We start from the raw sequence: 12,153 nt of genomic DNA, 5'->3' as shown, positions 1-12,153 counted from the left end.
TCCTGTAGAAAAGTTTCAATTTCGATAATATCAGGGCAATATATACATTGTTATACGTGTAAAATTTAAAAGGAAGATTGGAATTATCAGTCGATATTACGATTAAAATATGTCTTTATTCAGCTGCTTAATCGCAAAAAGAAATTGAGTCGGTAGAAATAAATTTGACGGTACGTATCGACGCTCTGATTCTCATTTCGTTAAACTTCGGATCAATTCATACGAGACATAACAATACAATGTCGATGTATAAATAAGGGGTAGCGAACAAAATCAACTTTCTTCCAAATCGAGTGACATTTTTTTTTTTCTTCTTTTTGAAATTTACAATATCTTTCGGAGTAATAGAATTATCATTTGATATGTGTGAGTAAAAAAAGTAAACTTGAAATTTACATGTAACGTAACGAACGATGAAAAGATCGAGAAAGAAGTTGATTCAATTTTCTGCGCCCTGTTTTTCATAATACGTATATTGTAATTGATAAATATTAAACATACCTATACATGTGATATAGTATTATATTATTACTACTACCACCACTACTATTGAACGTTATATATATATATATTTGGTATAGGATATCACGTATTGTTATACCTATACCACCGAAGTTATTCAATAGAATAGAAATAATTATTGTGCCCCTCGTTACTTATCTCTCAACCGGTTGTTGTTGTTGTTCATTTCTGTAGGGATCAATTTCAAAAATTTTTCATTATCTCCCCTGGCGAACAGAATGATTACGTGTATGATAATGAAATGAAATTAAACTGGTTCAAGTACACAAAGTAATCGTTAACAATAACAACATCAACAACAACAACAATAATAATAATAATAATAATAATGGACATTTTCGTCTGTCATTGAAAGATAGCCGTAGAAAGCTATTACAAATATTAGATAACAACTTTTATAATACACACACACGCACACACATACACCTATATATATATACAATTTGCGTACGTAAATATTGTTTCGAAATAATGATGATTATGACTATGCTAATAATGATAATATATAATCACAGATGATTCTTAGACTGAAAACAAAATAGCCTGGCGAATTGTTGAAATAATAACAATAACAATAACAATAATAATAATAATATCCATACAAGGATATCAATGATGAATGATATGCACCCTAAACAAATAATTTTCGCATGGGGGCACGCTAATAAAATATAATGTAACTGACATACACAGAATGAAAAAGCTGCAGCTGAAATGAGTAATAATTAGAGCGATAGAAAATTACAATAGTAATAATAGTAATAATAAAAATCCGCTAGTTTATCTAAGAAGCAAATACAAATAATCAATAAGCAACAATAAGTAAAATTTAAGACGAATAATTCAATGGTGAATATAGTGATTATGAAAACATTGATAGTTATTATTAAGAAGTAATAATGTTGTTGATGTTTGTAAGCTTGAAATATAAGTGTAACGCATTTTTCCTTTTCTACAAAAACTTTGTTACGCCCTCAGCTGATAGCGACAGCTTTTTTTTTTTTCTCAACACATCCATTAATCTATGATTGAATTCTAAACACCTTGTCCAGCCTGTTGTTTTTATACCTGAATAATAGTACATATTTACGGTTTCAACCGCGTTCGAAAAATTCATAATAACTGAGAGAGAAAAAACATAGTTTACCAAACGTTGGTCCATTGACGTATAAGTAAATAGATAAACAAACAATGTGAAATAAATTCTCAAATTTCTATGACATAATATTTGCTTTCATTCGTTCGTTTACACATTACTACGAGGTGTATAATATTTAATAGCACAATTATAATCACATACCATAATATCATGTTGTTGTTGTTGTTGTTGTTGTTGTTATTATTATTTAATATTTCTTCTAGCGACACTGTAAAGGCCACGTTTCAGAAGTCGACGTCCTCATTATTGTAAGTGAAACGTTCAATATATCTTACGTAGTTTTGAATGTTATTATTATTATTATTGTTGTTGGTATTGTTTGTTTGTTTATGAAAATGTTTATTTATATGTTGTAAAGAAATATGAAAATCTCTTGTCTCCGTCTAATACGAAGCGTTACGACAAATAGCAAGGGAAGACGATTATTAATTATATTCATCGGTACATCCTGCGTACTCTGTAAATTGCTGTCGGGTAACGTTTCTTAACCGTTCTTTTTATATAGTATTTATCTATATATATGTGTGTGTATAGTAGATTACGTTTTTTTTGTTTTTTTTTATCATTAATTATTTTCTTACCGAGACAATTTCATTGAAATAATTTGTTATTTCATATTAATTTTTTAACATCACATATCGTTACATACATAATTTACATTTTATAATTATATGTATATACGTATACATATAAATATAAACATTTAATTGAAAATAATTAGATGATATCGAATATATTTTCAACGAAGAGAGAATGATTAAATCCAAATATTTATATATGCATATATTTATATACTACAATATATATACATATTTGATATATATTTGATATATATTTATATGTATACAAATAACAGGGTACATTATTTACCTGATTAAAATATCAATAATTTATCGAAAATTCGCATTTTCTACATTCGTTTTTTATCATTTTGTTTTTTTCATGTCAACTCTTGACTAGAGATTACAGTTATATTGTTCATAATCGGTAATTATGATTATAATTTTTATTTTTATATTTACTGCCGTTAATGACAATTGATAAATTCCAATTTCGTATGAGAAATGCGCTTCTGCATTCTACTTGAACTTACTCGCGGTTTTATGCGCAGTGCGTTGCATTCGCGATTTTATTTTCATACATCTATATGTTACAGTATATTTTTATGATTAATCGGATGCAATAAAGCACAAATTTATAAATGGTACCAAAAATTTTGTAAGAACGAACAGAAATAACGTAAGAAAAAAGAGAACGTTTTCAAAGTGACATCATACGAACAAAAAACAATTTAACATTTAGACGAATTTACATAATTAACTAGGTATTTGTTCGCTATTCACGATTCTTGCTAAACTAGTGTCCATAATTAACGAGCTTTGTTCTATTTTTAGCCTTAAATGTTCTTTTATCTCTTTGGATGGATGCAAACTTAACCGATGATAAATAACCGAATTTATATCCGATAATTTAAATATTTGTTACATAAATAATATGACAACTGTTATTGGTAATTTTATTATGGTATATATAAAAAGCTGAACCTAAAATTCTCACGATTCAGGTTTTTGATCGTATTATTTTCATAAAATGATGCATAATCATTTTGATAATGTGCCTACCTAATTATAATAATTGTTTTATTTTGTTATTTTCTCAATTCTTCATTACTTTATATGACATTACATATTTGATTTAGACGATTCAGATTCATTTTATATCGCAAGTATATGTCATCGATCGACATGTAGTAGAGAAATTGCTTAATCCAAAGAAAATGTATCGGAAAAAGTGAGAAAATGATTGTTTTGAATCTGAAGATTTCAATTTAGACCACGAAGATCTTAAACAGCTTTTCTTCAACGTTTTTTGTGTTTCTAAATCACTCTTTTCGCGAGTTTGTTCGTAGTTCTGGCTTGAAAGTCCGATTGCCATTTTCATTTCCTTCACCTTACTCGCCGTTATCATCGATACTCTTCGACTTACTCTCCTTTGTCTCTGGCTGAAACGATTTTAAAATTGCTGTAAAAATTATATTATTCTTTGGGATTTATATTCAACGCAGATGTTTGATTCCCAGCCGTTTATCCTCCACCAAGTTCGTTTAGATGTACGGATGAAGCGCCAGCGCTCTGCCACGCAGACCTCTCTGTCCACCGACTCCGCCTTTGGGCACGACGTAGCCTCCGGCGTGCCTGGCGGCGCCTTCCTCTTCCAAGTTCCCGTTGCTTTCGATCAGATCCCGCAGAGGCCAGCAAGCCAGATGACGAGACTTGCCGTGGCGGGCGAGAACGTGATAGCCTTGCCTGAAACAAGGGACAAGTTACTCCGCGTGACCAGGTGTTGTCTAGTCGTTATCGATGCATCGTCTTCTCTGATTCACCTCGACGAAATAAGGCCGACCAGCAACGCCCAGTGCGCCTTGTGTCCCCTCTTCAAACACGGAGCATGGTTGAAGTCCGAATCGTACGGAATGAGGACCATAGCTCCGTGGGCGAGTGCATGCGTCAGTGAATCTGGACAAGTCTGCAAATCTATCAGAATATCAGGCCTATGTTCGGGCAGGTATTCAGCTGCCAGTGTTCCCATGTAGTCAACGCTGTAAACTTCTCCGTGCTGTGTAAAACCCCTCACTCTTGCCTCCGCTAGCAGCTGTGTAACCGAGACTGGCTTCGTGTACTCCTGTGACGCCATTGCGAGCGCAACGAGGCCGCATCTGTTTTTAAAAATATAAACAGCATAATTGTTTCAAGAATTCTCGTCTCAATTGTTAAGGAATAGAGCACCATCTCTGGGCTGATTACAAACTGATGAGAAAAACAAAGTGAAGAATTATGGAGTAAATGGTGAACAGAGATTATCAAGTCGATCGGTCACTTACTGAGGTCCGTCCTGTAGGATGGGTTCAACCTGGCAAAAGTACGTGACTTCAGCATCCTTGAGCTCGTTTCTGGATATGAGTTTCTCAATCTCAGCCTCTGCTGAAGTCAGTGTAATCTTGGCCCAAGGTGGAAGAGACTCGGACTGGCGATTGTCGGCGGTATTGTCCCTGGATGGGGTCTCCGGGAGGCTGGGAGGCGGCGCAGGCATGATCGCTGACGACGGTTTCTTTGTTATGTCGCAGTCGATTTCCTCCGTCCTAGAGAATTCGGTCAGGCGTCAATTGCTGTTGATTGACCACAGGCTACTGAAATACAGAAATAAGGGACTTGGAGAGTGATGCGACGGGGGTGAAGTAAAACTTCGCATGACAGCCAATTTCACCTTCGACTGCCGAAGGGAGATGGGACGATCTTTAGTCACGAATTTCTCGCAATATAAACCGACAAGCAGTCGAAGAGGCAAATCGACAACGAGAAAAATTGGTGATTCATAATCCAGGTTGTCGAAATAGAACAACAACCTGGGTTAAAACTACTCAAAAACGTGGAATACGTGACACGGAAGAAGCGATCGGTTAATTGAATAAAAGAAAACCACATGCCTGATAAATAATTATAATATTATTATCAGAAAAGCGGTGATGAATAACTATAGCTGGAAATGGGAGAAGTTATTCTGAAAGAGCAAAAATCGCGTGAAAATCCATTGAAGAAATGTTTATTTTATTGCTTTGTACAGAAGTACTCTATTCCCTGTTTAGAGATTTTTCACCATCTTTGACGTTTGCAGTCTGGCGGAACACGTAGATGAATTCGTGTGAATGCGGTTTTGCATGTGTGTGTGTGTGTGTGTGTGTGTGTGCGTGAGTGTGTATTTGGTGCTGTCATGTCATTCGGGATTATTATATAATTATCGAATGCATGTTAGCCCGTCGCGGGTCGCGTGATCTCCCTTCGTTTCGACGAGCCCGGAATTTTTTGTTTTTCTTTTTTTTTGGGTTAGACTTAACTGTGTCCTGACTCTTTGCTTTTCCATGGAAAAATCAGAGCGATCCTGTTCTAGCGAGTGAAACCCAACTGACGCGAGGCCCACGTCCTTCAGCCGCCCAACATCTTCCCTAATCCCTGGCGGAAAAAACAACTCGGTTGGCCAAACTGGTTGAAATCCGTTGAATCGCACGGTTGGCACACCTGGAGATATCTGCATGGATATGAACGACTCTGACAAATCTCTGAAACAACGCAGCGAGCGGTAAATCTCACTTGATTATAATATGATATTAGCTTTATTACTAACGTTAAAATTAAATCTGATTTTATGTATCGATTTAAAAATCTAACAGGATATTTTATTCGAACGCGTGAATAACTGACGCCAAAGGGATTCAAACGATTTGCGGACAGTCAACGTGTTGACCGATAATTTTCAAGCGGCCAATAGTGACCAGTCAGAGAATAGCGCTCGAGAGTCGAGGTAAGACTCACTTGATTATAATATGATATTTTCATAAAATTGAGTCTGACGATACGTATCGATTTAAAAATTACCCAGTAGGATATTTTGTTCGAACGTGTGAATAACAGACGCCAAAGGTATTTAAACAATTTGCGGGCCAAAACAATTGACTGATAATTTTCAAGCGTAGATCAGTGACCAACTTCGGAGTGTCGCGCTCGAAGGTCCAGACAAGCGAAACGTGTGGTGCGTTAATCTTTCGAATGCTCTCCTTATCACTTGACTTCACAAGTGCAGTGAACGTGATTATTGATTGAAAACTAGATATCCGGTGTGTTGAACGTGCCGTGTGCCGTGCGCTTAAAATTAACGCTGTTTCAACGGTTATTGAAGTGACTCAATTCTAAGCTCCTTGGTGCGCGTGTAACTTGTTGATACGGCTTGTTTTTCTCACGCGACCGAAACTACGAGTGCTATTTAAAGTTTGATTACACGGTGCCACCCTGTTTCAGCGTAACCAACTACAATTTCCCTGTATAGGTATTATCAAATTATCTTTCATCATTATTAATACTACCAATTAATGTGCAAATGTAGTTGTGATATCGGTATCTGCTCGAAGTGCGATCGCGTGATTAGATGTCATCTTACAGTTACGTCGAAGATCAAGGAAATAATTGTAGATGCAACGGGTATATTTAGTTATTTTCTCATTCATTGCCGTCCTTTATTTCCATACAAAATATATTTCAAATTGGTGTTGTGGAACAAATCACGATCGGCGTGAAGTGAGCGGTTTGTCAGTTTTGAAAATGGCCACCGATTATTCCATTCGTTCGGCTCTCGGTCAATCGTTTTGCAGTTGAATCGGATGGATTTCCAGAGATTTCATTTTACAAGATTTAAGGTTAGTTAGTACAATGATTGTTGTAAGATTTCCCATCTAATATTTTATCGGATGACAATTATCTACGAAGTCGTTCAATTAAACACTTATCTACAGTCAACGGTAAGAGGTTGACTTGTGAATCCGCCAGTGTGTAGGCAACCCTTTCACGTACGTGAATCAGTTGCCTAAAAATAAGCGGTTCAACATTAGAAAAATTAAAGTTAAACATCGATTGAAATTTTAAAATTAGCTTTTAAAGGAAAACGGAAATGGGCAAAGGGATAATGAAGCAGAAAACCTGTGCACAAGTATAGAAATAGTATAAAATTTAATATCAAAAGGCATTGCGTTTACGTAAATGGTACATACATATCTAGATATAATAGGTAAAATAATTTCATGTGCGAGATTTGACATATACGTAATGAGTAAAATTATAATGTGTGCATATGAATTATCATTACATTTTCAAGGTATTTAGAATACTCGCATTTTTACGATTGCATCTGATAATTGCGATATTTTCTATAATTATGAAAATTAAAAATAGTTAATGTATTCTTCTCATACATCGTACTGTAATACTAAATTGCAGGGGCGGGCAGTGTTTGTTTCGCTTACACTTGTACCTATAATCGTACGAAATTGTTGTCTTTTTAATTGCATTCGAATACTAGTAAATACCCGCGGGCAATAAATCGCTTCTGCAAAACATCGTTGTTCAAAGATATTAGTTCTTTTTTCTTGAAAAACGTAAAAGAGAAATTGGATCAAATGAATGAAAAAATATTTCCACCTAAAGTGCAGGCGAAGTACTTTAGTATACAAATTACATAAATACACATATGTATATGCTGTTAAAGTAAGGAAATATTGCAAAACTTTCATTTGTGGTTTGAGAATAAAGCCTCTTTGTGCTTCGCCAAGCTTCGTAAAGAGCGTGTCATACCTATATTGTTATAAATTTGATTTTATACGATCGTGGCAAGTTTTCCTTTCCTGGATTCCATGCCTTCGATTAGCCCGGTTAAAAGATCCTCCATTTCCGTAGCTGCTCGTTTGAGCTCGCAATTGTCATTGGCGCTGAACGATCCTGCAACACGGGCACGAGACCCTGTCACACACAGAGAAGGGATTGACGTTGTTCAGTAGTCATTGAATAAGGATAAGTAAACAAACAACTCGCAATCATCATACTCTGGAGTTTTCTTACCTTCGAGCAGAGAATCATTGGCGACCATGTTCTGCAGTCTGTCCAATATGTCGTTTAGGTCGCCTTGGATATTCTGCAAACTGCTGTGCTGCGAATGTTTGTCAGGACGCTGGAGAGACGACGGTGTGTTATTCTCTCTTGGCAATCCGATTGGCGAATGTGAAACGGCTGGCGGTGAATCTCCGTGCGAACTGCTCGTCGCCACTGGTTTTACCTGCTTGTCTCCTCCTCGCTCCATCTCGACTGAATTACCCGATAGCAGCCATTGTGAAAATCCACTTCCACTTGGTGCCAGGCCTGTTCCATTCGCTCCCTTCCCACCTGCAGTTTATTTATTTATCTATTTATTTATTTATTTATTTGACGAAACAGGCCCAATATTTAAAGCTACGGTATTACACAGTTAAGAAGTTGCACGGGTACGTTATATTTATAACTAAATAAACACTTGAAACGCGCTTTAATCCTGCCCAAAACTGTAATGAAAATGAGACATCATGTAAAAAATTGTTACCGTGAAATTTTAGAACGACTTCCAGAGTTCGACTTTTCAAAATATGAACATATTTTCTTTGTCATTGTATTTACTAACTGAATCTCAGAAAATCCTAACGGACCAAGTTGCGATTTTTTCTAAACATGCATCATTAAAGTAACATCACTAACTTCAACCTTGTAGAACAGTTAGTTTCGTTCATTCATCTGTGAATAACAATAAATAACAAATGTTCAAATTGCGAGAAAGACAAAAGTCTTGAACCACAGACGAAGTAATCGAGATTCATGACAAACAAGATGAACTGAACATTTCCTCACCCCCAATCCAGGTGCTCAAATCGACAGGTGTGAATTCCGAGAGATTGCCGCCAAATCCAGAACTCGGATAGTTTGAATCTGTACACGATTGTGTCCCCAGCTTGTCTCTTCTTGAATTCATAGAAGTAACAGGGCTCGAATCGAGGTTTTCCACAGCTAGCGCGTCTCTTCCTAGTCGCGCGAAAGTTGAGTCGCGCTTGAATTTTCTCTCGACGGTTCCTTGCTGAACAATCGGACTGAGTTCAAACTCCAGGGGTAACGGAGTTACTCTCGACGCTATGGGGTGCAGCATGGGAGTGCTTTCCATGTGCGTCATGATACGCGGTTGTACTGGCTGATTGAAGAGATATTTCTAAATTGTGGGAAAAAAAGTGATTGAGCGCATCTTAATTTGATCTCGTCCCAAAACTAATTTCATCGTTGCTAATTTTATCCTTCTGACAAAATAGACATGGAAAAAACACCTTCAGAATCTTGAGACGCTGAAGTTGCGACTCTATCGTTGCTCTGTGGCGCTGAAGTCTCTCAGCTCTGGTTCCGCAAATTTCCAAAAGCTCGGCTTGCAGCTGCCTATTTTCATCTTCGAGGTGGCTTATTATGCTCTGCAACTCGCGCTGTGGATTGTTCAGTACTTTCCTCCTGACCGTGCTCCTCAGCGAAACGTTGTCCCCGTCCTTTTCGTCGTTCGTTAAACTGTGGGGGAGAAAATTGTCTTCAATTGATTGAAACTTGTGAAAATCAGATGCACAAACGCTCTTTAAACTCACTGCTGCATCTCGGGCGGTGGCTCATCGGGATCTGCTATTACTGTCCTTGACGGACACAGTCTCAGCTTGTTTCTAATCAGTTCGATTATTAGCTTCGTCACTTCCCTGTTCGACGTCTGAAAACAAGATTTGCGATTGACGCGCGTGTAATTTTTCCGCAAAACACGATGGTTTCTGCAATTTGAAAAATACCTTTACACAGTACTCCCTGACCGGATGTTTCAGCTTGTGTTTGCTCGTTGCTTTTCCGAGTAGAAAACAACCCTGACACTGGTGATAACCGGCGCATCTCAAACACGAGTATCTCGGTCCCTGAATTGGCGTAGTTTTGCAGGACGAACATTTCACATTGTGGATTACTGTGGAAGATGAGATTTTCGGGGATAAGTCTGGTATATCGGGCAAGTAAGCATTCGCTGTTTCGTCGCTTACTGTTTTCCGCTGCCTGCATTCGATTCAGCGTTGTGATCCACATTAGTAACGGCGGCTCCTGCATTAGCCAGGCAGCAAATTCGGCCTCGCTGACTCCGAGACTTCCCTGCGACTGTTAACAGAATACCATAGAGTGGAATTTAGGGAACGGAGAAACGTTGTCAAAACAATTTTGTTTAGTTTAGTAGATTCTATTGTAAATCAGAGTCGCTATCACTATCCATTATCCACATGTCTTTTTTCTCTTCTCTATTTATTTTGAGCATACTATAGACGATTCATCATCATGGTCGTTGTACCTCGACGAAGCAATTATCAACGCCTATCTGGACCATGTGCGATCCATAGGCGACGCATTCGCCGAGCATGTCGGTAACTTTGCAGATATTGCTAAGAAGCGAGAACAGGGCAGCTCTTGACAAGCAGGCGTTGTGATCGGCCAGCTGTTGGTAGAGGTAGCCGTATTTGTCCTGAAGTCTGCTGCAGCTTGCCAATGTGAGAGCAACTTTTGCCGAAAATACTGAAACGCTGCCCTCGCGTTTTCTGCGAATGAGAATGACGAAGCATGAAAAAATAAAATGACGATTGGCGGGAGAACATGAAACGTGTATAGTTACATACTTGTCGAATATGTTGAGTATGTAATTTACGCCGAGCTTGGTCGCAAGATCCGTGTTAAAATTCGTGTTCGCCTCCTTCTGGGCTGCAAAATATATATCGGAAAGCACGTCTTCCAGCTCGGTAGGATCTAAGGTGACGGAATTCTCCGTCACGGACAGACGATGGCGCTCAAAAACCCCGGCTATCAATTCTAGACGAACTTGTTGCACTGGAAGAGAATTAGTAGAATGAAACGATATAAGTATCATAAATTTACTCATAATCAACGCGTAACTTATGTCTCAAACAAGGACTCTGAATTGCTATCCTTAGTTTTGAGATCTGGCACAGAATTCAGATAACCAGAAACTGGTTATCGATATTGTATGGTTTCGTTCGTGGGAGTAAAAAACAAAAACCGATTGTGAGGGAAGAATAATCGAGTTTAAAAAATAATCGATTATAATCTATTAATTGTGAAAAAATAATGAATTTAATGGAAAATTGATTAATTTTTGACATTCTTACTGTTCAGATCTCTGTGAAGGATTCTCATCTTTGCAGCTGTTCTGTAAGACGCGTATCTTATCACATTGCATTCTTCGACCGATCGCATTATCTCTCGCATTCTTGGGTGATCCCATTCCGTCTGCTTGGTCGCGTGGCTGCGTAGCGAAAAAACAAAGAAATATCGATTAATCGTGACGCCAAAATGACCGTCCATGTTTTCCGCTTTCTCTATGTCGAAAAGAAATAAGATCGCAAACTCTATTTTCCTTTGTAACAAAGCGTAGCTCTGGATATACGTTATTGAAAATTTAATCGAATCCGATAATCGGAGATGATATATAACAGCGATATTAGCACTTACTTGATGTAATAAGGAACACCACCTTCGGTTTCTGCTTGTTTCCACCCGTTCAGATATTCTGAAAATTAAAAAATTGTCCATGATCATAATATGATTAATAAGGCGGTCGGAAAAGTTTTCATTGGACCGCTCCCCCCAGATCTGTTCCAAATCGATGAAAATTTTCCGCTCCCCAAACAAGGACCACCCTAATGGTTGTTATCATTACTCTTTAATTATTCTATTTTTATTGAATTTCATGCTAACTCAATCGATTCGTGTTTTGTAGCCAGGGTGAAAATAAATACTAGGGACGCTAGGGAATATCGCGTTTGTTAGGTTAGGTTGACATAACCTCTAACGGGCTTTGTAGAAGAGTTATCTATTTCAGTAGATTTCAAAGATAGTTAATTTTTTTCTCTATATTTTGGTAAATTAACAAAGAAGTAAGACGTTTTAATTCACAATTACGGAATATCGGGTACAATAACAAAGTATGAGATAAATAACAACAAAGCGGAGTCACCTTCTGTCATATTGTTAACCGTTCTTGTAGTTTTTCCGTTT

General features: G+C 37.3%; 2 protein-coding genes across 5 annotated transcripts; both read right to left on the bottom strand.

The window, feature by feature from the left end:
• Window positions 1-96: 96 nt before the first annotated feature.
• Window positions 97-5,727, bottom strand: LOC124223319 (actin maturation protease). Of its 2 annotated transcripts, none has more exons than XM_046635161.2 (4): window positions 5,574-5,727; window positions 4,563-4,868; window positions 4,065-4,397; window positions 97-3,987 (listed from the first exon to the last, which is right to left on the bottom strand). In XM_046635161.2, exons 2-4 carry the CDS (start codon window positions 4,769-4,771, stop codon window positions 3,786-3,788), a joined length of 744 nt encoding a protein of 247 aa, XP_046491117.1. In that variant the 5' UTR covers window positions 4,772-4,868; window positions 5,574-5,727; the 3' UTR covers window positions 97-3,785. The 2 variants fall into 2 exon arrangements, with proteins under 2 accessions (XP_046491117.1, XP_046491118.1); XM_046635162.2 differs by having other exon boundaries at window positions 4,563-4,865; window positions 5,574-5,725.
• A 1,528-nt stretch (window positions 5,728-7,255) lies between these two features.
• LOC124223311 (dystrophin) lies at window positions 7,256-12,153 on the bottom strand. 3 transcript variants are annotated; one of them, XM_046635144.2, is made up of 12 exons: window positions 12,113-12,153; window positions 11,608-11,665; window positions 11,265-11,401; window positions 10,758-10,965; window positions 10,436-10,679; window positions 10,137-10,248; window positions 9,897-10,063; window positions 9,705-9,820; window positions 9,402-9,630; window positions 8,938-9,289; window positions 8,122-8,442; window positions 7,256-8,022 (listed from the first exon to the last, which is right to left on the bottom strand). In XM_046635144.2, the coding sequence occupies exons 1-12, from the start codon at window positions 12,120-12,122 to the stop codon at window positions 7,880-7,882; spliced, it is 2,097 nt and encodes a 698-aa protein (XP_046491100.1). In that variant the 5' UTR covers window positions 12,123-12,153; the 3' UTR covers window positions 7,256-7,879. The 3 variants fall into 3 exon arrangements, with proteins under 3 accessions (XP_046491100.1, XP_046491101.1, XP_046491102.1); XM_046635145.2 differs by having other exon boundaries at window positions 7,256-8,001; XM_046635146.2 differs by lacking the exon at window positions 12,113-12,153 and adding an exon at window positions 11,854-12,066.

The sequence above is a fragment of the Neodiprion pinetum genome, chromosome 7 (assembly GCF_021155775.2).
Source record: "Neodiprion pinetum isolate iyNeoPine1 chromosome 7, iyNeoPine1.2, whole genome shotgun sequence".
In the NCBI taxonomy this organism is placed as follows: Eukaryota; Metazoa; Arthropoda; class Insecta; order Hymenoptera; family Diprionidae; genus Neodiprion; species Neodiprion pinetum.
The sequence above is the reverse complement of the archived record's forward strand: the minus strand, read 5'-3'. Positions and strand labels throughout refer to the sequence as shown.